This window comes from Trichomycterus rosablanca, chromosome 17 (genome assembly GCF_030014385.1).
Source record: "Trichomycterus rosablanca isolate fTriRos1 chromosome 17, fTriRos1.hap1, whole genome shotgun sequence".
In the NCBI taxonomy this organism is placed as follows: Eukaryota; Metazoa; Chordata; class Actinopteri; order Siluriformes; family Trichomycteridae; genus Trichomycterus; species Trichomycterus rosablanca.
In genome coordinates, this window is record NC_086004.1 from 3,562,324 (window position 1) to 3,589,981 (window position 27,658).

Here is a 27,658-nt window from a genome sequence, read left to right on the forward strand (position 1 = left end):
GTGCATTTGCATTTATGGAAATAAAAGTTATTATAATGATTTTGTGCTTTATTCACTTTTTTAAAATCACTGCTATTTTTTTGAACACCACTGTATCAAACACAGTCTTGGACAATTTGGTGTTTCAAATTGACCTCACTTGCACGTCTTTGGATTGTCGGAGGAAACCGGAGAACCTGGAGGAAACCCACACGGACATGGGGAGAACATGCAAACTCCACACAGAAAGGATCCGGACCGCCCCACCTGGGGATCGAACCCAGGACCTTCCTGCTGTGAGGCAACAGTGCTACCCACTTAGCCACCGTGCCGCCCGCTTGCCCTGTAAAGCTGAATATCAGTACAGTTACTGAAGCTTTTTATGAGAATGATGAGGCCAGCGTTTTTAAAAAGTAGATTGTGATGACCTGTCGACTGAAGTAGTAGATCTCAAGCCATGAAAGTGTGGGCGACCCTGGTCTAGTAAGCAATAAAACACCCAAAGGTGTTCCAGCGACCGGATGACAGCCAGGATGTCCTTCACGGTAATGCACAACCTCAACTGTTCTACTGCTTTTATACAAGATATTTTCAAACATTTATTTTCATTAAATAAAAAAACATGAGTAGACGTAGATGGTGATATAATTTATTCAATTGCACAGATTATCTGGCCAGTGGCACAGGCAGGTTATAAAAAAAAAGACCTACATTATGGACTTGCCATCACATTTAATTGGCTCATCAGATCAGTTTATGGCTGAAGAAAGCTGGTGATTCCTTGATTTTACACCAGTAAAAATCTGAAAACAGTAAAAAGAACAAAGGAATGTTGAACTAAAATTGAACCCTTTTCCAATAGATAAAGTCCCTGTATCACGTACATGACACCGGACATAAATCCTAACGTTGCATGAAGGTGTTTGCAAGATTGTCCGAGAGATCCACCAGAAAAAGGCACTTAAGAGATGATGGCGAGCTGAAGGGTTTAATACAGAAGGAGCAGGTCTGTGGTGGCTGCAAACCAAACAGCAGCACGATCAGACCACGTACAAAAATACTACTAATGATTCATATACTGACAGGTTTCTATACCATCCATACAAAACAATTAAAACCCCATTCTGAGTAATGAGAGCGCGACACTAATTCAGTCTGTGTTGAGATATTAAAAAAAAGAAAAGGAAACTTTTAAAGACTTTAAACTGAGTGTCAGCAGCACGCTCATGATGCACGCTCTCAGTTCCTTTGGACGTTCTGGTTTTCCTGAAGAGTCTGTGTACCGTACTGCAGCTGCTTCAGCCTGGTCCGACTGGGTGATGGAACGGCAGAAACCCAGACAAACAAACAAACAAACAAAAAAAAGATCGATGGGTCGGGTTTGGCGATGAGCTTCTTAAAGCAGCACAGAGGGCGTTGGTCCCAGGGCTCCCCGAATTAGGTCGACTCCTACATGGCTGCCGTTTCAATCTGAACGTAGAGCTGCCTCACACCCACCTGTACACACAAACAAGTCATAATACTACTTTGTCGTTCTTGGACAGACGATGCACAGCACTGCAGATTTAAGATTTGCACTTATTAAGATTGATTGATTTAGCATGTAAGAATCAGGTGTAGCTTTGGCTTGGCCGGAATAAACCACCAGCTCTTTGCAGATAAGAATGAAGATCACTTGAGTTATCAGATTGCTGTTGTTGGTCCCATATCAGCCACACCTATTCTGCACTGATACCAGATTAGACTTGACCTAGTTCCCTCACAACTGTATCTGACCATCATGTTTAGATTTAGGAGCAGCAGCTTTCAGAAAATGTTGATCTAAAAGTTTCAAGTTCCATGAGTGTATATGTATACACCGATCAGGCATAACATTATGACCCCCTTCCTGATATTGTGTTGGTCCCCCCTTTTGCTGCCAAAACAGCCCTGCTGTTGGATCGGACCACACGGGCCAGCCTTCGCTCCCCATGTGCATCAATGAGTCTTGGCCGCCCATGATCCTGTCACCGGTTTACCACTGTTCCTTCCTTGGACCACTTTTGATAGATACTGACCACTGCAGACTGGGAACACCCCACAAGAGCTGCAGTTTTGGAGATGCTCTGACCCGGGCCCTCGTCACTCGCTCAGATCCTCACGCTCGTCCATTTTTCCTGCTTCTAACATCAACTCTGAGGATAAAATGTTCACTTGCTGCCTGATATATCCCCCCCACTAACAGGTGCCGTGATAAAGAGATGATCAGTGTTATTCACTTCACCCGTCAGTGGTCATAATGTTATGGGAATCAAATCCAGGACCTCCTCGCTGTGAGGAGTGCTACCCACCGAGCCACGTAAGATTTTGTAAGATTACAAACTAAATAACTCCATCTTTTATTTTCTTTTTTAGTACTTCGAGTTTATTAACAATCATTCCAATCTTTATAATAGAAATCTAATTAAAAACCTTCTAAAAGAAGTTAGTAATTTAAAAACTGTTATTAAGTGGTAAGGTACTGATAAACATGCCACCAAGAGATGTAAAGGCTTGTAAAGTGCAGGTTTCGCCACTTCAAATATATTAGACAATACAAAGAGGCTTTTTATTACACCTAAAAACCAATAAGGGACTTGGTGCATCCTTATTGAACATCACAGATGAAACCAGTGGATCCGGTGTATAAGTTCCTGCCTGATTTAGACGGTTGAACCTTCATAAACACATCTTTACCATGTTTGCCCTCACCTGTGTAAAAATATTGTGCGTCTGACTGAGGATCCATCGTGTATCTGCGTCTGGAGCCACCAGGAGTTTCAGCGTGCCGATGTAGACGTCCGTGCACAGCGTCCAGAAGTGTGGCTCCTGTAGATTATACACACCCTGCAGCTGCTGGACCTGCACAGAGCACCAGCGTATCAACAAACCACAGTCGTTACCGGAACACGGCGAGGGTGCAGGCGAACCAGCAGCTGCTATGGTCATGCTGGGTTTAATGGCCTGCCAGCTCCTCTTCAGTATTAACCACTTCAACATTTCATAGCAGTTTAGATCTCTTCAAAAAGTCATTTTTTTGCAACTGGGCCTATAAAAAGTGGTGGTACTCACCCTCTGGTAGCACTCAGGAAGTGAATGGTCAAGAGAAGGAGGAGTACGCTGCATCAGGATCCCTATAGATTCCCTGAGCAGAGGAACCACACTGTGGGGGAAAAGATCGACATTTTAACTTTTATCTCCCCTTAAATACACCTCAGCTAAACAGACTAATGACATGATGGAAATATTAATATATAAATATAACCATTTCATTTTACATTTTAACCACCACCTTACCCTGGTCAGGGTCACAGTTAATGTGGTTTCTCTGAAAAAAGAAAGCCAGTAATACACCCCAGACAAAGGCTTCAGTAAACACATACCAAGAAGCCATAGCCGATCAAGATTCTCCCACAGGATGTGACATACAGTATTTCCTGATTCTTTTACCTGGAGCTATTTCTACAAGTTACTTTATTCACATTTACGACATTTAGCGACTGCCTTTATCCAAAAAGTGACCTACAATCATAAATGTAAGGCAAGCAATCAGGGGACCAACAGTGGCAACATGGTGGTGGTAGGGCTTGACCTTGCAACCTTATTTTTCTATTTATTTATGCATTTTCACCCCCTTTCTGAAGATCAATCTTCCACTAATAGGGATTGTGATTGCGTACACGGAGGGTATATTTGCCTGCTTTATGCCCCTTCTCACACGTGCGCAGTCCCGCCATTCACACGATACTCCTCCACTTCTGCACAGGCACCTCGTTTGAAGACCCCACCCATTTAATCCAGCCTTTTCCCATCCTGCAGACTCGGTGGCCAATTTTGTCTGCTGCAGGCTCTGCCAATTGTGCCAATGGCGCCCAGTCAGACCTTGCAACCTTCTGATCACTAGTCAATCACCTTAACCAATGAGCTATCACAGCCGTGTATATAATGTTAGCGAACATTAAGAAAAAGAACCACAGTTGCCACGAGTAGTGCTAAACAAAACCACTATGTTACATCTGAGGGGAAAAGATAAAATGTACACAAATACAGATGATACAGAGATTGTAGGAATAAAAAGGTCACACCTCAGACAGTGCATTATTAACATATTTCATATCCATCACCACTACTCTGCTCCTTCCTTTTAACTGAGAGTATTAATAAAACCCATAAAACGAAGAGAGTCACTGTGATTCTTTAATCTTTCTGGCATACTGAGCTTCGCCTCAGGCTGAAACTATGTTGCCGTCAAAGTAAAACAATGGGAGCGATACAATAACAAAGCTGGACGGTCAACAGAAGCCAATCACTATGAACCGGATGGCCAGTGACAACACAATAAGGATGAGGTCATACAGACCGAACCGCTCCTGACGTGGCTGAAATAGCTAGCGTGAGCTCACCACTGATGTGGCAGTGCCAGGCTAACCACACACGGCCCGATTCCTTTCTCCTGGCCCCCTTCTGCTTCCACAGAGATCATTTACTGTAGTGTGATCTTCAGTTCCCTTCCATTCCAAACCCTCAGCCCTGACCACGGCTGCATATGGGATCCATTAGAGGGTTACTGGGCTTGGCTTGCTTCTCTCTACCCTCCCTGTACTCTGCTGTACTCTCCTCCATCATCTCCTCTGCTTAAACCCAAGTAAACATTCCATCCGTTTCCAATCCGTAAAGGTCACGCTTCTGTCTGCGCGTTCAGATTGATGTCATCATCCAGGTCAATACACCGGCCAAATATGTGGACAATTAATTCACGCAGTGTTATAAAATAATAATGGCATTAAATACTCCTAGCATCAGACTGTCTGACTTTTAAAGAGTCTGCTGCGAGACTTCACACTCATAAATATTCAGTGAATGACTGCAGCTAATGGCTGTCACCTCACACTATAAACTTTAGGGATCCACAAGCTCAGCACTTCTTGCTTGTAACATACTTGTGGTTGAGTAGTATTTATGTGTTAGGAATTGAGCACCGGAAGAATCAGGATTTATAACGAAGGCACATTTCAGTGTCGAACCGTTTCAGCGAGTGTTTAATAAGATTCTCCTGCAGTAAAAGAATTGTGGCACAACGTGGCTGGAAATATGAACTTAATGCACACTTGAAATTCCTTTTCCTCTCACTAATCAGGAGCAGCAGACTTCAGGTACTTGACAGGCATGTCTGTATAGATACCGACCGGCCGACAGCATCACTGGGATTCTAACACAGACCCCAGCCATCTAAGCGTAACAAATTACAGAAAATAACTTTTAACTATGGTAAAAAGTTTATTTAACACAGAACATTTATCAAAGCGAGTTATTATGCTAGCTGCTGCATCCGGTTTTGAATTTCAGTGGTGATGTCGGCCAGCCAGGCGTCTACACAGACATGATGAACTTTTTTAGGGTTTTTTTTTTATATATGAAATCAAAGGTTATAATTTTTACATATTAATATGAAAGCCAAGTACTTTTAACCCTTAAAATACCAAATCAATACAAAACAAAACCCTGAATCAGCTGCTGAGGCATTCCAAAATGTATCTTATGGACTACATAGGACATCAAGTATACTAGTCACTATAGTACTGCAGGAGGTTTTGTAACTACAAAGATCTTAAGACTGCTATTGCACTTTTTAATTCACTCTGAGTAAACAGTCTGCAATTATTTTAGGGCTTTTGGCTACTAGTTTAAAAACAGTCAATATGATTTAGTTATTGGATGGCATGGTGGCTCGGTGGGTAGCACTGTCGCCTCACAGCAAGAAGGTCCTGGGTTCAATCCCCAGGTGGAGCGGTCTGGGTCCTTTCTGTGTGGAGTTTGCATGTTCTCCCTGTGCCTGTGTGGGTTTCCTCCCACAGTCCAAAAACATGCAGTCAGGTTAATTGGAGACACTGAATTGCCCTATAGGTGAATGTGTGTGTGTGTGTGTGTGTGTGTGTGTGTGTGTGTGTGTGTGTGTGTGTGTGTGTGTGTCTGCCTTGCGATGGACTGGCGTCCCGTCCAGGGTGTTACTGTGTGCCTTGCGCCCATTGAATAAGCGGTTAAGAAAGTCAGTGAGTGATGTAGTTATGAAACCCATTCTCACACCAGTAACATAGTGAATAGCTGAACGAGGCCCTAGATGTTTAACACAGAGTTAATAAACAGACATTCCTAAATCATTTTAATAGCTTTAGCTTAATTCAGACACAGAAAATGAATCACATGACTCACAGTTACATTTTCAGGTGGACGCAGTTTGCACTACTGCACACACACAAACACACACGCACACACACTACATAGAGAATCTAAATTCTGAGAATATACACATTCCTTTCACATTAACTAATACAACAGTCCCTTGGCCGCTCCACTAAGCATCGTGTTGTTGCCCCCGTTTGTACATTAACATAAAAACAGGAAATGGTTCATAAGCACATCTGAGCTCTGACATCACTACATTGTTCCCAGCTTTCCTGTGCTTACGAGCAAAAGCACTTATCATCATTACACACATACTGGAGCCACTGGATGCTAATGACCAAAACGCTTACTCAAGAGTGACTCACCATTTAGAAAATCAACTCACACATAAGTCAAGGTTGGAGTGGCTAGCAATTCTGCCACTGGTTTAAACTTCATGTGATGGTGCAGACACACACACATGGTCTGAGTTTACACATAGGAAAAAATCTCATCTTATTATATAAGTCATTATAGATTTTTAATGTGGCAATAAAAATATACCACAGTTCATTTATCCATTCAACTTTATTAATTGCTGATAAAATATTAATAAGTCATCCTGATAAGGGCTGCAGTAGGTTCACTGGGCACAAGGTGAGATACATTATGAATAGGACACATATGTTAAATAATGACCCACTGATTCCTGGAGACAATTATAGTAAACATTAAACCTACTGGCATGTTTTAGGATGTGGAAGAAAATTTAAGTCACTGGTAAAAACCCAATGTTCCAGATTAATCAAAACCTTCATTTTAAACTAGAAACGACCAAGCAGAGGGGTATAAATGCACCTAAAAATGGAAATGCCAGGTAAATAGACGTGGCAATACACAGGGACTAGACTTTGTACATGTAAACAAAAGAAACACAGTTAAAGGCAACAACAGAAGACTGAAATAAACTGTAGTTTTACACATTTATTTATTTATTAGGATTTTAACGTCATGTTTTACACACTGTGGTTACATTCATGACAGAACAAGATTCATCAGTTCAAGTCTTCAATGTCAAACACAGTCATGGACAATTTGTATGTCCAATTCACCTCACTGCATGTTTTTGGACTGTGGGAGGAAACCCACACAGACACGGGGAGAACATTACAAGTGTAATCCACTCAAAATTGCGTTTGATTCTATTTTAGAATCCTTAGACATCACCCAAAATGTAACAGGACCCACTCACCGCTGTAAACATACCTTAGATTTAATACTTACTTATGGTATAAACATAGACAACCTGGAAATTATACCACAGAATGACTTAATCTCTGATCACTCCCTACTAATATATGAAGTGTCCCTGTCCAATAATATACAGCAACCAAATCGTTTTAAATGTAAGCGCACTATTACATCTGCAACTGCAGCAGCGTTCATAAACTGCCTACCAGAATTACCAAATATATCAGCATCAGAACCTAAAGAACTAGATCAGGCAACTCAAAACCTAGAGACCGTACTGCGCACAACCTTAGATAACGTAGCCCCACTCAAAACTAAACTGATTAGGGAGAAAAAACTTGCTCCATGGTACAATGACCACACATGCGCACTTAAACAAGCAGCACGGAAATTAGAACGTAAGTGGCGTCACACTACACTGGAGGTGTATAAGATTGCTTGGAAAGATGCTCTAACTGAGTATAAACATGCACTTATAAAAGCTAAATCTGTATATTATTCATCCCTAATAGAGAAAAATAAAAACAATCCTAGATTCCTTTTTGAGACAGTGTCCAAATTAACTAAAAACGTCAATGAAACTGAATCTAATATACCACCCGACTGTACCAGTGATGATTTTTTAAAATTCTTTAATGACAAGATAGAAAAAATACGACTTCAGAGTCAGAGTGTGTCACTTGCCAATGTTAAGTATAAACTCACTCCGAGCAGCATTGGTGATAATAGAAACGAGTTAATCCAACTAAATTCCTTTAATCCAATCTCCCAAAATGAACTAACTGTGTTGATTAAATCATCGAAGTCATCATCGTGTATACTCGATCCTGTTCCAACTCGTTTACTTAAAGATTTACTCCCAGCTATTGTAGAGCCCCTGCTTACATTAATCAATGCATCCCTTAGCCTTGGATATGTACCTAAATTGTTTAAAAGTGCTGTTATTAAACCCCTGATTAAAAAACCTAATCTTGATCCACATGTTTTATCTAATTATAGGCCAATTTCAAACCTTCCTTTTGTCTCAAAGATATTAGAAAAAGTCGTTTCCAAACAGCTATGTTCTTATTTGAATGAAAATTGTATTCATGAAAAATTTCAATCAGGATTTAGACCCAATCATAGTACCGAAACCGCATTAATTAGAGTAGTTAACGAGTTGTTAATGTCTTCTGATAATGGATGTGTCTCTTTTCTTGTTCTATTAGATCTTAGCGCAGCGTTTGATACGGTCGATCATAACATTTTACTGGAGAGGCTAGAAAATACAGTAGGTGTTAAAGGACTCGCACTCTCTTGGTTTCAATCATATTTGACTGACCGCTCTCAATTCGTTTATGTAAATAATAAATGCTCAGAAACTACAAAAGTAAAGTGTGGTGTTCCACAGGGGTCGGTACTTGGACCGCTATTATTTACACTCTATATGCTTCCACTAGGTGAAATTATTCATAAACATGGCATAAACTTTCACTGCTATGCAGATGACACACAGCTGTATATATCAGCCAAACCAAATGATACTGACACAATCAGTAAGATAGAAGATTGTGTAAACGACATAAAAAACTGGATGTCGTGTAATTTTCTTTTACTTAATTCAGATAAAACTGAGGTTTTACTTGTTGGCTCTAAAGCTGCAAGAGACAAGTTGTCTAACCTGGTGCTAAACTTAAACACGTTCTCTGTTACTCCCAGCCCAGATGTAAAAAACTTAGGTGTCACACTAGATTCAGATCTTTCCTTTGATACACACATTAATAATATTACTAGAGTTGCTTTCTATCATTTGCGTAATATCTCTAAAATAAGAAATATACTATCTGTTAATGACGCCGAAAAACTGATCCATGCGTTTATAACTTCTCGGTTAGATTATTGTAATGCTCTTCTAACTGGATGCTCTGGTAGATCCTTAAACAAACTCCAGTTAGTTCAAAATGCAGCAGCTCGAGTGCTAACTAGAACTAAAAAATTTGATCATATCACTCCTGTTCTATCATCTCTACACTGGCTGCCAGTTAAATTTCGCATTGATTACAAAATACTTTTACTAACCTATAAAGCGCTACATGGTCTGGCTCCACAGTATCTGAGTGAGCTTATTAATTACTACAACCCAGCACGTCCACTTCGTTCACAAGATGCAGGGTTACTTATAGTTCCTAAAATTAAAAAGACCAAAGCTGGTGGAAGAGCATTTTCTTACAAAGCTCCACAACTTTGGAATAATCTTCCTGCCTCTGTTCGGTATTCGGACACAGTCTCAATGTTTAAGTCTAAACTGAAAACATATTTATTTTCTCAGGCTTTTGATTAATATAGACAAAGGCGCAGAGCTTGGGGGTTCTTGGTCATAGAAACTTGTGGTGATCAGGGATGTTGGGTCGCTGTCGTTCTGCCTCTCTTGTCCAATCACTCTGGTTTGGGTAGGAGAGGTGGGCGCTGATGTCCTGTGAAAGCCTTCATGACCTTGTTACCTGCTCGCTCTCCCTTTTAGTTATGCTGTAATAATTAGGGCTGCCGGAGTCTAAAACTCTCTGTAAAACTGTTTGTCAACTAGCATTGTACATTATTAACTACATTCTCTGTTGTTTTACCCCGAGGGCATTCTGATGGAAACCTGTTTACCCGCCGAGGTTAAGGATTAAAGTCGAGACTGCCGGGACAACGATGCTGCTCCTGTCAGATGTGACGGGTCTGGAGTAATTGCAACGACAAGAAATCACTACAGACTTTATTGAAGACTAGAGCGGATAACAACTCTATTATTATTTAATTGTTTATTTATCTATTTATTACCACTGTATGCCTTTTAGATCATTCAATTCTGTGTTTGTATGATTTGTGTAAATTGTGTATTTATTTAAAGTATCCTCCAGACCACCCAAGAAGGATGGGCCCTGTTGAGTCTGGTTCCTCTCAAGGTTTCTTCCTGTAATTTTCAGGGAGTTTTTCCTTGCCACAGTCGCCCTCGGCTTGCTCAACAGGGGTTTTTGTATCTGTTGGTCCTGGATTTTGTAAAGTTGCTTTGAGACAATGTATATTGTAAAAAGCGCTATATAAATAAAGTTGACTTGACTTGACTTGACATGCAAACGTCACACAGAAAGGACCTGGACCGCTCCATCTAGGAATCGAACCCAGGACCATCTTGCTGTGAGGCGACAGTGCTACCCACCGAGCCACCGTGCTGCCTGTAGTTTTACAGATAATGTCTGATGTGTAATGCTAACTGAGGATGTTACAAACCTCCACTGTATCAAGGAACTGCTGTACTAAGAGCTTTGGGGTTGAATGTGACTGTATTCTCACTGAAGCTACACAGATTTCACATAAGATTCACATAAGGGCAGTTGTTGCCTAGTGATTAAGGTACTGGACTAGTAATCAAACCTCACCACTGCCAGGTTGCCACTGTTGGGCCCTTGAGCAAGGCCCCTAACCCTCAATTGCTTAAACAATATACTACCACTGTACTGTAAATCGCTTTGGATAAAGGGTCCACAAAATGCTGAAAATGTAAATGTGAATTTCTCTCTCTCTACAGAGTGGAAGGGCAAGTCGTAGCCTAGTGGTTAAGGTACTGGACTAGTAATTAGAAGGTCGTTGGTTCAAGCCTCACCACTGCCAGGTTGTCACTGTTGGGCCCTTGAGCAAGGCCCTTAACCCTCAATTGCTCAGACTGTATACTGTAACTGTAATGTAAGTCGCTTTGGATAAAAGGCGTCTGCTAAATGCCAAAAATGTAAATGTAAATGTAAAAACCACATCTGCGCTCTCTCAGTATTCTCCCTGATTTATAGCCGAGTCCCAAAAAAGCTCAACATATAGGCAGCCTAAAAATATAGCTCGAGTGAAACCTCTGGAACTGGGGCCTGCCTGAAAAACATCGCCTTGGTTTTCTAGGAGGGAGCGCAGGAGCTTACGAGCGCAGCTCCAACGTGGTCATTAGATAAAGCCCGACTGGGCCGTTTTTAAAATCCGGCCGTGGAGTCTGTCATTAGAGAAACCTTAGCAGCTGGCATGAAACGGAACATGGTGTGCCTATCTCGTCAGACCATGAACTTCTTACCACAACAAACAAAGATACTGAATCCTCCCAAAGCCTGAACGCTGCCCACTGTAAACATCCATCATGTCTGTGTGGAAAGTTTAGCTAAACGTTTAGACTACAGACATTAAAGGCTATATACTGTAAAAAAAGTGTGTTCACCACAGGTTTGTATCCACACACACACACACACACACACACACACACACACACACACACACACACACACACACACACACACACACACACACACACACACACACACAAACTATTTTCAGGAGATGATCACAGCTTATGATTTGTCTTTGCATTACTTAATTTTAACAAAACCGTATGTGGCACAATTAATGGCACCGCAGCATTTAAAATCAGCCATAACATTAAAACCTCCTTGTTTCTACACTGTCCATTTTATCAGCTCCACTTACCATATAGAAGCACTTTGTAGTTCTACAATTACTGACTGTAGTCCATCTATTTATCTACATACCTTTTTAACCTGCTTTCACCCTGTTCTTCAATGGTCAGGACCCCCACAGGACCACCACAGAGCAGGTATTATTCGGGTGGTGGATCATTCTCAGCACTGCAGTGACACTGACATGGTGGTGGTGTGTTAGTGTGTGTTGTGCTGGTATGAGTGGATCAGACACAGCAGCGCTGCTGGAGTTTTTAAATACCGTGTCCACTCACTGTCCACTCTATTAGACACTCCTACCTAGTTGGTCCACCTTGTAAATGTAAAGTCAGAGACGATCGCTCATCTATTGCTGCTGTTTGAGTCGGTCATCTTCTAGACCTTCATCAGTGGTCACAGGACACTGCTGGCTGGATATTTTAGGTTGGTGGACTATTCTCAGTCCAGCAGTGACAGTGAGGTGTTTAAAAACTCCAGCAGCGCTGCTGTGTCTGATCAACTCATACCAGCACAACACACACTCACACACCACCACCATGTCAGTGTCACTGCAGTGCTGAGAATCATCCACCACCTAAATAATACCTGCTCTGTGGGGGTCCTGTGGGGGTTCTGACCATTGAAGAACAGCATGAAAGGGGGCTAACAAAGCATGCAGAGAAACAGATGGACTACAGTCAGTAATTGTAGAACTACAAAGTGTTTCTATATGGTAAGTGGAGCTGATAAAATGGACAGTGAGTGTATGGCTGATCAGTGTAAATATATTTATACACACTTTTGGTAAAATTAGTTTCAAAGAATTTCTAGGGGTGCCAATAATTGTGGCACATGTGGTTCTGTAAAAAATAAGGTACACTGACTTTTTAACATTTTATTCAGTTAAGAGTTGGATTTTTCTTCAGCATTCAGAATTTAAAGCAGCTTTCTTTATGCAGCTGGTAAAACTGTGTTTTAAAGGAAATGGCAGTTTTAGCAAACCAGTAAAATACTGCAAAGAATAAACCCCAAAGGTGCAGCCCAGTACACAAATATTCCTTCTCATCATCTGGCTCCGAGCTCGAACTTTAAGCGATTAAGCAGCAGTTACAATAGCAAGAGGCCATATTAGCAGCAGGGGTTTCTGCATCCATCCAGCTTAAAGCACCGATTCACACCGCACTCAAAAAGCTCCATCTGCACACACATCCTAAATATTCCCTCGTATACTCAAGTACTCTAAATACCACAATGTCCAATTTACTGTCCAACTACAGAGACCACAAATATTCCTGCAAAGCCATTATGGTGCCAGAGCTCTCGGAACCAAACCAAACAAACACTGTAAATTATTACAGTCAACCAAACAAGTTTCAATATAAGCAACCGCAATGAGATGCAGCAGCACAGAGAGAGATAGTTCACTAATGTCTTCCACACTCAACTTTAAAGCATTTTAAAGGAACTAGAGAAAGAAAAATAACAATGATAAATGAAATACATAAAATTAAAACATATTCCTTACATTAAGGGGCATTTATCCTTTAACATTAATTCTGAAATCTTGTACTTTTAAAAGTTTAGTTCTACTTTTTACTTTTTTATTTTTATTTTATTTGAATTTTAATGTCATGTTTTTACACTTTGGTTACATTCATGACAGAAACGGTAGTTACTTATTACACAAGGTTTAATGGACAATTTTGTATCTTCAATTGACCTCACCTGCATGTCTTTGGACTGTGGGAGGAAACCGGAGCTCCCGGAGCACCCGAAGGAAACCCACGTAGACACGGGGAGAACATGCAAACTCCACACAGAAAGGACCCGGACCGCCACACCTGGGGATCAAACCAAGGATCTTCTTGCTGTGAGGCGACAGTGCTACCCACGTAGCCATTGTGCCGCCCCGAAGAAACTAAAAGATGATCATGGAATCTTGTACTTTTTAAATTCTTTACTTTTAAAGTTGACAACAAGAATCAATTCCAGCTGAATGTCGTTAATCTGCTGCAAGTATGTAAAAGATTAGAACTGGGCACCTAATCCTGCAGTATAAATACAGAAATGTAAATGTACACAAAACTCTATTTGCTTGTTAACCGAGATTAAAAGGGTTCTCCGCATTTTTTAGGTTAAATTAGAATCATTTATTTTATATAAGCAGAATCACCACTTTGTAATTCACCTCCGAGCATCACTGCGTGTTTGCAGCATCAGTTTCTGTAAACAATCCTGTGAAAGCACTTTTACGAGCTGCACATGGTGATCATAACGGTGAGGCTGATGAATCCCACCCAGCTAGGAAAGATTTTACAGCATTTCATTTGCATTTAGTGATTTAATGAGCTGCTCTCATGTTCATGCCTCTACATGGGGAAACTTTGCACCTGTTTTTAAATCAGCCACATCTCAGTCGTGAAGCTGATTAATAGTTTTGTGATTCTGATTCTTGTTTGCTTGCTTGTCGTGCTTCTTTATACTGCACCTGTATTGAAATGACTTCCTCATTAACAGTCCAGTCTTTACGTTTTAATAGGAACAGCAAATTGAGCACAAAGCTTTGTTTTTATTGTTAAACTACCAATTTGTTCAATTCCTTGCATTTACCGCATCGCTACTGATGAGAGGAACTCCGAGAGTTCTAGCCGGGTCTGAATGACTAAGAGGTTCCCTGTTCAGATAAAAAGAAACGAGGGAAAATCCATTTTAAAAGGACGCCTTTGTTCTCATTATTAAAGTAACAGTCATAGATCATAGCTGCATTCCAGAGAGGAGAAATAAAGCCTCAAACACCAGGAAGTAAAGAGATCCAGAAGAACGTTGGCTCAGTGTGGTCCATTTGTTAAACGAGCCCCAAAGTTCAACTGTACTTTTGAAAAAGCAGCTCTGTTCACTGATAATGCTGCATAAATCACATTCACACTCTCTGCCATTGTGTAAGCAAAGCAAAATACTAAGTAAAAGCATAACAGATTGAAAAAAAAAAAGTTAAATTTGTTCCCAAAACATGTACACATTTGGGTAAATTATTAAACTTAATGTGCAATGATCATTTCTACTCATTTGTTAAGTTTTTTTTAACTCTCTCAAAAAGAAATCACATCATTTTTCAGCAAAAAATGTTTCTGGTTGAGCGTGTAGCCACTGACCCACCACTGCTTTCTAGGTTTGTAACGATGCACCACAAGACAGTTAAAAATCGGTGCACGACTGCCACGAGTCAAATCGATTTGAGATGTAAAATGAATCGATATTCACTGCAAACAGCAGAGGGCACTGGCACTATCCACCTCGCCTGGTTGATGGCACTACACAGAGTTGCCAGGTTTGGGGTTTCCCAGCCAAATGTATTTATCTGAGGATACTTTGTTTAATTGTATTATTCATTTATTTGTAAAATGTGGGATTTGTTTTAAAATTAAATTTCAGTTTTTTTAACACAAACAGGGAAATGTGCAGCATTGTTTTGCAGTTTGTACCTCAGAAAAAAGGGCGTTCATTATTTAGATGAATGAAAGATAAGCACAAATACAGTATTTTATTTTACTGAGAAATAATAAAAGGAAACTGTGATAATTTCATTTTGAATCGCATCGTGGGTAGAGTGTATCGTTACATCCCTACTGTTTTCACATTATCATCACATGAAAATCTTCCCCTTAAAGCTAAAGGACTAAATCCGGACTATAAGCTTCTCTCAGACACGACCAATTACTCCTCATCCCTACTACCCTCACTGTTTATAACCAAAATATACAAGTGTGGAAACTTTTTGAAGATCCCTCATATGTATAGTGTGTGTGCGTGTATATTTTATTTGTTTATTAGGATTTTAACGTCATGTTTTACACTTTGGTTACATTCATGACAGGAACGGTAGTTACTCATTACACAAGATTCATCAGTTCACACAAGGTTATATCAAACACAGTCATGGACAATTTAGTGTCTCCAGTTCACCTCACTTGCACGTCTTTGGACAGTAGGAGGAAACCGGAGCACCCGGAAGAAACCCACACAGACACGGGGAGAACATGCAAACTTCACACAGAAAGGACCCGGACCGCCCCACCTAGGGACTGAACCCAGAACCTTCTTGCTGTGAGGCGACAGTGCTACCCACTTAGCCACCGTGCCGCCTGTGTGTGCATATACATAATCACAGAAAGACATTAATGACGACTTCATAACTTCTTGAAAAATACATACAATTCTGCAACAATTCAGAAGGTTTTTACAGGTTCAGAATCACTTTATTCACAACTTTGGTTCAAACTGTCCTTCTCTTAAAACGTTGTGCACTACTACGTTGGTTGTATTACACGAACTTTTTCAATCAAGTGCACTGCAGTTGTTCTTTAGACTCTTATATATTAAATAAAAACAATACAAACACAAAACAGGCTTAAATCTGTTACTGGTCTATACATGAAGTCGGCCTAGAGAATCCTCTCTAAGCAGACATACACCTTGGCCTTGTGGACGTTAAGTAAACAAACAGTGCGCTGCTAATTCCCCTGCTGAAAGGCGCAGTGTTGCCGGGTGAAAGATGCTATTTTGCGTTGGACCGCCCTTAGAGTTGACGGTTACGCGGCGGAATTTCCTCAAACATCAAAGCAGCTAAACATAGAGGACGATTTACACATTTCTTTAACACATTCACAGCTGTGTTAAAACGCACAAAGTGTGTTTACTTGTAGTCAAGTAGATACATTCACATAGGGGTAGTCCCTTCGTGCTCTTTTAAAATGATTACACGGCAAATTAAAGGCTAAAGGAACTGTAAATATTGGCCAGTTTGACAAATGCATAAAAAAACATGTATAATTACACTATCAAGTCACTACAAATGCAAATAAATCTGATGTGACTGAATTAAAGACCCTACAGATGTAAGCTACACGTCCTTGGAAGATGGAATGCGCTGGCTTACCACACGTGCACGTTTTGGTCTCCGCCCTGGGTGAAATGAAATTCAGCCGCGTGTGTGATTGTGTGTGATCTGTAATTGAACTAGGTGGGTAAGTTGAAGAGCAGGACGACAGACAGTCACTGTGAAGTGAACTCAGTTCAGCGCTGAGGATTGGGTGCCACTGTGGGTTTTGGGTGGGGCACAGGGAGGAGGTCTGGCTTAGGCTCAGACACACATGCTTTAGTTTATAACAACAGTGAGCATTGTACATGAACATGGTGTGGTGCACTATACGCTCATCCAAATCATGTGACTCAGTAGACCTGCATTAGTTTCCACTAACTTAAGATAATAGAATCTGAAAACTGAAAAATAACTGAGGAAAATAAGTGAAATGGAATCAAACGTTTTTACAAATGTGAACCTTTATGAACCAAACTAATTGATTAGATAGCATCGGCACTAGCGAGCCTATTTATAATGTTATCTAGATAGCTTGATAAACCAATAAGCCCTTATTATTTCTTTATTAGCTCACTGACTTACTGGCGAACTGAAGACGATTTATAAATTTATAAACTTTTTATTCATTTAAGCTTTAAAAAAGGTATTTATACCAATTTATTTTAGTCTACACTTGTCAAGTACAATTAACCACGTAGTAACCATATTACGGGTGCTTGGGTTCAAATCTCAGCAGTGCTATCGGCCGGCCAGGCACCTACACAGACCTGATGTCTGAGGGAGGAGGTGTCCAAAACATCACAACGGCCTTGCAGCCAGTGTTTCTGGGGAAACTGGACCCACAGCAACTCAGACCAGGATAAAGCAGCACTAATTATTACTGATATTTACTAAAGCAGGATATTATTCAGAACACTGGACATCTAATAAAAGGTGTGAGAGTATCTGGATGAGTTTAAATGAGAGTAGAAGAGTAAAAGCTTTAACCATGCACGCTCTTTAACTAGCAACCACTGCATGGTTTGTAGACATCCCTGAGGCAGCTATCTGGAGTGTGACTTTATCGAACGGCCCAATCCTGCTTAATCACAGCACCAATCTGACTATCCAACCGCCTTATACCTGCATACTGGAGCACAAACCAAACATGCATGGTGGTCTTACCTGACTCCAATGAGAAGGGCGATAAGCATGGAGCAGATAGGATCAGCAATCATCAGATCGTACTTCTGCATCAGTATAGCTGAGATGATGACGCCGATGCTGCCCAGCGTATCCGCGACGATGTGCAGAAAAACTCCTGCAGAAAATGACAGATACGTCAGATCGACTGTTTTCATTTCAAGCTCATTAATGAGCAAATTACATCTCATCAGTAAACTAACACAAAAAAGCCCTAAACTGCAACCCTTAATTTATGTTATTGTAAGATGTTAAATAATTGTGCATTTGGTTAGAGACACTCAGACTGGCTATCGTCTATCAAGAGGAACAAAGCTTTGCCTTCAAACCTTCACATGAATGTGGTTCTTTAGGACAAAGCACAAACAGCACTCAGCAGCTCCTCTACCACCTTAAAACGAATCATCCAGTCTTACAGTTTCATACTTTAGTTTAAATACTGGGTGACTGTGAAGCTGTTGTATTGATATTACAGAATTATATTCCAGTTTCCCTCAAGGTAAATAAAGTATCTGTCTGTCTGTCCGTCCGTCCGTCCGTCCGTCCGTCCGTCCGTCCGTCCGTCCGTCCGTCCGTCCATCTATCTATCTAACTCCTGGTCAGGGACATGGTAGGTCCGGTCTCCCGAGAAGGACGGCAATCTATCACATGGCTTTGACCATCAACCCTTCTTATGACACAGCCAATCATGTCAGACGCCCGACTGGCTGATAACACTGCTGAGGATTCAAATCCTACATTCCAGTAGTAGTGGGCCAGCATAATTTACCACTGCTCTTTCTACTTACTCAAACTTAAGATTAAACAATGTCTATCCAAGTGCACACCAAAAAACACATTTAATTCAGTCTAAAGAGGTAAATAGTACATTTAATAATTGGTTCTCTAATTCCAGATTCAAAATGTGTAAAATGTGTAAAATGCAATTTTGTAGGTGTTTATCCAGTAAACAGTCAGCACCTCAGAACTGTAATTGCTGGAAAAAAGTCCAGTGAGTCTGCATGCATGAGCTTTACTACAATGATCCTATCTCAGAAAAAGAGAATGAGCAACTTGTGATGGTACAACCTTCCCCAAAAGTCCCCCCGTAAGCCGAACACGTCATGACTGCGGCCCATTTCGGTTTCCCAGAATGCAAAACCACAGGGAGGGAGCGAACCCCGAATTAAATGGAAAAGCTCATTCAAGTGTGGTGAGAGCGTGAGCGGCAAAACAAACAGGAACGCTAAAGCTCTTCGAAGCAGGAATCCTCTTCACTGACAGACACAATAGAACGTGGAGAGGATTCGAGGGTTCTGGGCAGGACGGACAAAACTGCCTCGATTCATCTCGGCGGCAGGGAAAAGGTGAAAAGGTCCTCAGGCAAAACCAAAAACAAGGACTGAGCCAGTGTAACCTTTTGCACCATCTCCTCCTCCCTCTCTGTGGACAACCGCCCCCCTTAGTTTCCCCTGACCAGGCCTCCCAGAGGACCCATTCTCTCACTCGGTGTGCCAGGCTGAAGGGGACAAACTTACTTTCTCTTCACTTCTATTTTCCCACACAGGCTGACACAAAGAGCTGTAAAGCAGCAGTACTCTCGCTCTTACACGTCAACGCTAACCCAGTTAGTCCTGGGGTCAAGGGTCAAGCCATGGGCTGGTCTGACCTGTCATTGCACCCTAAATCAAACTCCATCTACTAATCATGTTTAATGCTAATAAAGGTGCCTCGAGACGAGCGGCTACTTGGGAATTTGAGCCGTGCAACACGTATATCACTTTTCTCCTAATCCCACATACCTAACGATTCAAACATCAACACCTCAAGCCGTGTTATAAAGAGGTTGTCAGGACTGGACCGTTAGAAATGCAAATATTTTCTTACAGGTTATGCTGAAACATTTAAACACAGACTAAGTACAGGCAATGCATGATGGGACTCTGACGGCATCTAGTGGACAAAGAGATGCTGTGAATTAGACGTTACCTTGTAATATTTGTTTGCTGGAGCCTTTCTCTGGTAAGCGCAAGTGGTCATCTGGGAAAAAAAGAAGACAATTTTATTGCACATAAAATTACCACCATTTGATTTCTAAACAACATGAATCTATTTGTTTAAAGTGCTTAATTGAAATTCTGAAAACCCACAGATCCTTAATAATGTATACATGATATGATATGGTCAAAAGCATTTGGACACCTGACCATGAACCTGTTGGACATTCAATTTCAAAAACAAACCCAGTGACCTTATTTCTTATGGTCTCTTCTAATACTTCTACAATGGCAGCACTACTCGACCCTCTCATGCCTGCTGCATCTAATAAATAAGAACTGTAGCTAGTCGGCAAAAAAACCACCTCCTTGTTTCTACACTCACTGTCCATTTTATCAGCTCCACTTACCATATAGAAGCACTTTGTAGTTCTACAATTACTGACTGTAGTCCATCTATTTCTCTACATTCCTTTTAAACCTGCTTTCACCCTGTTCTTCAATGGTCAGGACCCCCACAGGACCACCACAGAGCAGGTATTATTTAGGTGGTGGATCATTCTCAGCAGTGCAGTGACACTGACATGGTGGTGGTGTGTTAGTGTGTGTTGTGCTGGTATGAGTGGATCAGACACAGCAGCGCTGCTGGAGTTTTAAAACACCTCACTGTCACTGCTGGACTGAGAATAGTCCACCAACCAAAAATATCCAGCCAACAGCGCCCCGTGGGCAGCGTCCTGTGACCACTGATGAAGGTCTAGAAGATGACCGACTCAAACAGCTTTACATCTACAAGGTGGACCAACTGGGTAGGAGTGTCTAATAGAGTGGACAGTGAGTGAACACGGTACTTAAAAACTCCAGCAGCGCTGCTGTGTGGGGGTCCTGACCATTGAAGAACAGGGTGAAAGCAGGTTAAAAAAGTATGCAGAGAAACAGATGGACCACAGTCAGTAATTGTAGAACTACAAAGTGCTTCTATATGGTAAGTGGGGCTGATAAAATGGACAGTGAGTGTAGAAACAAGGAGGTGGTTTTAATGTTATGGCTGATCGGTGTATGTTAATACTGATATTTAGGCTCAGTGGTTAAAATACTGGACTAGAGCAGAAGATTGCTGGTTCAAGCACCAACACCATCAAATTGCCACTGTTGTTAATCTAAACCCCTCAGTTGCTGCCTTGTATTCGGTTACAGCTGAAAATCACTTTGGATAAGAGGATTTTGGATCTTTTAAATGGCATAAATGTAAATATTTATAACACCACCTCACTGGTGTGCCACACACAATGGGTTATAGCACCCACCTCTTTAACTTAAAATGGGTTTTAATGACACTCAGTTAATTGATTCCTGATATCAGACTACTTAAGAAAATGCCATGTAAAGCTGTGGTCTGCAGGAAAGTGATTTTTAAGTCCTTATTAAAACATGTTATATTGTAATATTATAGATTAGAGTGCACACCATAATCAGTAAAAAAGAAAGGCTTTACAATGGCAAGTAATTATGCTTATTATTATTATTATATCTTTAATACAAAACAATTACTTAATAGTATTTGGTCTTTTGGAAGGTGGAAGCTGTATTTATTAGGGTGAAATGATGGTTAATTTTAAAACACATCAACATATGGAGGATAAAATAAGCTAATAATATGAAACAAATACAGATTTGTGACTGGAGCTCTTAGACATACCATGGCAGTGTGGATCTTCATGTGAATGGCCATGCTCTCCATGTCCATGCTCTCCGTGTCCATGCCCATGCCCATGTTTGGACTCATGGCTATGCCCGTGACCCCCGTGACTGTGGCCATGTCCCACACTGCCATTAAATAGGGAGTGACTGTGTCCATGATCTTTAAAAAAGAAGAAAAAAAAGAACATACTGCTTTAATTATGTCTGTGTAGACACCCAACTGGTTAACAGCACTGCTGGGATCTGAATCTGGCTGGCATAATAGACTGCTGTGCCACCCAAGTGCCTTCAGAAGATTGTACAGTCTGTAATGAAGCTACACTGCTGTATCTGTAGAAACACAGCCTGAGAACATGCTACTTAACGTTTACCAAACAATGCAATTTGACCGTCAAATTAAAGAAAATTAAAAACCAGAACAGCTAACAATGCCGATATCTTTTAGAGGTTACACCTGTAATAATCCAGATTCCTCACCTTCTCCATGAGAGTGTCCATGCCCTCCATGTTGAAACACAAAAACGCCCACAAGATTGACTAAGAGCCCTGCAATGGACACCGGCAGCAAGCGGTCATGGTGCACATCAGGAGGCTCTAATGCCCTCTGGGGTAGAACGTAAACAATGGAGGTTTAGACATTAGTGAAAAAACATCATGCTTTAGATGTGGATGAGTGCACTGGGTTGCTGTACTCACCTCCACTCCTTCTGAGAAGATGAAAAATGCAGTAAAAATAAGAAACAGGCCGTTTACAAAGCCGGCGAGTACTTCTGCTCTTACATAGCTGCAAACAGAAGCATGTGATCAGGAAAACACGGATCAGTGAACGGAGAATTAGACCAGTGCACAGTGATTTCACTGTTTGTAGCAAATCACGATAAATAGTGCATTAGAAAAAATATTTATACTAGATTAGTAGATTCCAAATTGCCCAAGATGCCAGTGCTTCATTATTATTTTAATTTGATAGATCTGTGTTGTGCTTTTTGTAGGTGAGGAAAGATAAAATGAAAGGTTTATGGATGGAGCGATGGAGAACATGCAGATGGTTGGTGTGTCAAAGAAGGATGGGGACAGATGATCCACTGTGGCGACCGCTTATGGGAGCAGCCAAAAAACAATAAGAGCATTAATAACATATTTACAGTATGCTCTCACAGGTTTGTTTGTTTATTAGGATTTTAACGTCATGTTTTACACTTTGGTTACATTCATGACAGGAACGGTAGTTACTCATTACACAAGATTCATCAGGTCACAAGGTTATATCGAACACAGTCATGGACAATTTAGTATCTCAAATTCACCTCACTTGCACGTCTTTGGACTGTGGGAGGAAACCGGAGCACCCGGAGGAAGCCCACGCGGACACGGGGAGAACATGCAAACTCCACACAGAAAGGACCCGGATCGAACCCAGGACCTTCTTGCTGTGAGGCGACAGCGCTACCCACTTAGCCACCGTGCCGCCCTGCTCTCACAAGTAAACCAACATCAGCTGCTTAAACACACATTCCAAGCTGTTTAAAAAGGATGTCAAAGGTGCCGTCTGGTCACGTCTGTGTTAATTCAAACTGCACAGACGTCCCTTTAGCATTATATTAAATTTAGCATTATAGACATACTGTAGATCAGGAAGGGAAGAAGTCTGTGAATCCCATACGGGGAAAGCACTCAGACAAGAGACAAGGTCAGAGTTTGATATGCCGTAGTTTACTTTGAGTGACACAAGAGCTTCTATAGATGCAGACAAATATATCAAAAGAAGGCTTAACATTTAGTTAGAGGAAGTAAGACAAAAACAGGAAAAGAACCAGCTCGGACCTGCTGCAATTAAAACCTAATCGGAGTAACATTCCTTTAGAGAATTAAAAAAGCATCCTGAGCCAAAACCAAACATGCCAATAAAAAATGAAAATAAACCATGAAAAGCATATCTCAACACTCACCCATATGAGAAAGAGTCATTAGACCTCCATCGTGAAATTACTGATGCAGCAAGGCCTGCCAAAAGTGCTGTGCAGTCAAAGAACATGTGAAAAGAGTCGGATATCAACCCTAAACTGGGATCGAGGCACACAAGAAGAGAGGAAACAAAATATGAATTAGTTATTGCAAAAGCAGCATAGAATTTCAGCAACAGGTAAATATCATTCACAAAGTATAAGTCATTAAGACAGACTTGCAAAGCTGTTGTATTACTAATAAGCTGTACTGAGAATAATATTGTAGAACATTTTGTTTCGGCCCGTAATCTGTCATTTTACTTGTCAAAAGTTTATCTTTAAACTTGATCAATATCTAAAAGCAATGGGAACTTGGGTGGTGCATCGGTAAAATACACTAGTCCATTATCCCAGAGATCCGGGGTTCAAATCTCAGCTGTGCTATCGGCCAGCTGGGAGTCTACGACTACATGACCGGCTATATCTTTATCTGGCTATAAGTTGTTTTCTGCTCTCACTAGAACAGGAGCGTTTTTATGAATGAGTTTGGGCACCTAGCTGGCACTGTGTAGTAAAGCTGTAAAAGGTGCATCTGAAATCAATTTTAATTACCTTTTTAACTGCCAGCATTAATCAATCGATGCCTTTGTCACTTATCTGTTAATCGGTTAATCATTAACATCCTAATTTACACTATAAAATACAGCAGTTAATAATTTTTAACATATAAAATGTTAAACAAATTAGATTATGCAATTTATACCAGCGTTGAACTTCACTACATTACATAACACTACAGATGTTAAAGACATTTTCGGCATTTAGCAGACGCTTTTATCCAAAGCGATTTACAGTTGTGTCAATATACAATCTAAGCAGAATTAGGGGCCTTGCTCAAGGGCCCAACAGTGGCAACCTGGCAGTGGTGGAGCTTGAACCTGCAATCTTCTGATTACTGGACCAGTACCTTAACCACTAGGCTACAGCTGCCCTGTCGTAAATCCTCTTAAACTTTTTTACTTATTTCTGGCACTGTAAAAAACCCACTACAAAACCTAATATCATAATAAAGCCTTAAATGTACGTGGTGTAAAATGTGGCAGCAGTGGTGGGGTTTGAACCGGCATCCTTCTGATTACTGGTCCAGTACATTATCCACTAGGCTACAGCCGCCCTGTCGTAATATTTTGCAAATGTTTATTAAAATCATTTAACTGTTTATTCTTATTTCTGGCACTTTGTGAGAACCCACTACAAAACCTAATATCATAATAAAGCCTTAACGGTACGTGGTGTAAAATGTTTGCTTCAGTAGTTTCAATGTAATAAAATTTAGGCGAAGTCCTGCCCAGGGTAGTGTTTCCTGGTAAAACAGGTCCGGCTGCAATCCTGACCAAGATAAAGAGGTTGATGAAAAAGAAATGACTAAAAGGTTTGTTTATTAGGATTTTAACGTCATGTTTTACACTTTGGTTACATTCATGACAGGAACGGTAGTTACTCATTACACAAGATTCATCAGTTCACAAGGTTATATCAAACACAGTCATGGACAATTTTGTATCTCCAATTCACCTCACTTGCACGTCTTTGGACTGTGGGAGGAAACCGGAGCTCCTGAAGGAAACCCACGTGGACACGGGGAGAACATGCAAACTCGACACAGAAAGGATGCCGGAGCGCCCCATCTGGGGATCGAACCCGAGTGGTGGGGCTTGAACCAGCAACCCTCTGGTTACTAGTCCAGTATCTTAACCACTAGCACTGTCGCCTCACTGCAAGAAGGTCAAGATACTGGACTAGTAACCAGAGGGTTGCTGGTTCAAGCCCCACCACTGCCAGGTTGCTGCTGTTGGGCCCTTGAGCAAGGCCCTTAACCCTCAATTGCTCAGACTGTATACTGTAACTGTAATGTAAGTCGCTTTGGATAAAGGCGTCTTCTAAATGCTGAAAATGTAAATGTAAATGCTGTCCAGTGTCTCAGCTGTAGCCTTGTGGTTAAGGTACTGGACTAGTAATCAGAGGGTTGCCGGTTCAAGCCTCACCTCTGCCAGGTTGCAACTGTTGGGTCCTTGAGCAAGGCCCTTTACCCTCAATTGCTTAGACTGTATAGTGTCACAGTACTGTAAGTTTGTTTTTGGATAAAAGCGTCTCCTAAATGCTGAAAATGTAAATGTCTCTATAGCTATTGTATAATATATATTTGCTACATTGCTTATTTGGGCGGCACGGTGGCTAAGTGGGTAGCAAGAAGGTTCTGGGTTCGATCCCCAGGTGGGGCGGTCCGGGTCCTTTCTGTGTGGAGTTTGCATGTTCTCCCCGTGTCTGCGTGGGTTTCCTCCCACAGTCCAAAGACGTGCAAGTGAGGTGAATTGGAGATACTTAATTGTCCATGACTGTGTTTGATTATAACCTTGTGAACTGATGAATCTTGTGTAATGAGTAACTACCAAACATGACGTTAAAATCCTAATAAACAAACAAACAAACATTGCTTATTTTGACAGCTGTAAGTGCTGACACGGTGGTTTGGCATGTTTTGAATAATGAAAGCTCTGACAGCCTACATGCTGGTATCTTATCAGAGTTCAGAAGGTTGTCAGCTCTAGCAAGTCCAGCCTTTTTCTGTCATAGTTGATTCAAGTGTACAAAATAAATGAACAATAGACACAGTTTGCTGTTAATTAGACCTTCCTAGACCCTACAGATGCTATTCATGCAGGCAAAATGTGTGTTGCAAGTCCAGCACACAGAACTGATCCATGCTGCCTTAGACCTACGTGGCACATCCTGAGCTCGCAGTGACGTTTGTTTGCGTAGCTGTTAGCACTGGTTGTAGCTAAACCAGTGTGGATTCTTACCTGTTACTCCATATTCCATACAACAACTCCACAAAGGCGAAAGACAGATTCAGGCACAGGAAGAAAAACAAGTTCCTCGATGTCTTGTCAGCGAGGATCGATCTGTGAGGGGAAAAATAACAAAAATCGGTCACTTTCATAAGGAGGCAGGACTTCTGTACTTCCAGCGGTGCAGTTTGAATGGCTGGCTGGTGTATAAACGCTGGTTGAAGCTGATATTCAGACTGAACCGCAGCAAAATAAAGACGCTAAATCAACAACATGTTACAGAAATGCGATTTCAAAGTTGCCTAGCAACCCCACTTCAATCACTTCGCCGGCACGGCTAGTTCTACCGAACGCTGAGTGTTTAGCCAGCCAACAGGCTAACGTCACTCTTTTCACTCGTATATGCGTTGAACTCCGCACAAAAGTGATACAAAACATGTTAAACAGGGTTACCTGAACCATCCGGATAACTTAAGGACCAAATTAAACTTGGCAGGTTTATATTCGTCATCTTTAACGGATAATGGTAGCATGTTAGCTTAATCGGCACCGAGAGCTGCCTAGCACTGCTACAAACTGTTATTACTGACCGGGAGGGCGGGGCTTAGGATAGTGACGTAATTACGTCGCTACCCCGTGCGTACTAAGTAGTATGAAAGAAAGAAGTATGGTGGTTTATACTCTAAGTAGTACTACACTAGGATAGTACACAGCACGGTAGTATACATAGCTTGTAATTGTGTAATTGAGTTGAATTCTTGGTGCTTTACCACAATAAACATTTTTGGGGTAAATGAAAGTTTGAAAATCGATTTCATTTAAGTTTTTAAATGCTAAAACTTACACAAGAGTCATTTTAATTTATACAATAATGTATGCAATAATTTTAACAACAAAATCAACAAAAACAATAGGTGGCTTAGTGGGTAGTACTGTCACCTCACAGCAAGAAGGTCCTGGGTTCGATCCCAAGGTGGGGCAGTCCGGGTCCTTTCTGTGTGGAGTTTGCATGTTCTCCCCGTGTCTGTGTGGGTTTCCTCCGGCAGCACCGGTTTCCTTCCACAGTCCAAAGACGTGCAAGTGAGGTGAATTGGAGATACAAAACTGTGTTCGATATAACCTTGTGAACTGATGAATCTTGTGTAATAAGTAACTACTGCTCCTGTCATGAATGTAACCAAAGTGTTAAACATGACGTTAAAATCATAATAAACAAACAGCATGGTAGTATACATAGCTTGTAATTGTGTAATTGAGTTTAATT

At 41.1% G+C, this 27,658-nt stretch overlaps 1 protein-coding gene across 1 annotated transcript; it reads right to left on the reverse strand.

Annotated features, from left to right (window-relative positions):
- Positions 1-612: 612 nt before the first annotated feature.
- Positions 613-26,965, reverse strand: slc30a7 (solute carrier family 30 member 7). Its single transcript, XM_063012548.1, has 11 exons — positions 26,848-26,965; positions 26,407-26,508; positions 23,549-23,662; positions 22,296-22,383; positions 22,077-22,203; positions 21,598-21,759; positions 19,891-19,941; positions 17,905-18,040; positions 3,070-3,160; positions 2,710-2,859; positions 613-1,476 (listed from the first exon to the last, which is right to left on the reverse strand). The coding sequence occupies exons 1-11, from the start codon at positions 26,925-26,927 to the stop codon at positions 1,429-1,431; spliced, it is 1,149 nt and encodes a 382-aa protein (XP_062868618.1). The 5' UTR covers positions 26,928-26,965; the 3' UTR covers positions 613-1,428.
- Between the last annotated feature and the right edge of the window lie 693 nt (positions 26,966-27,658).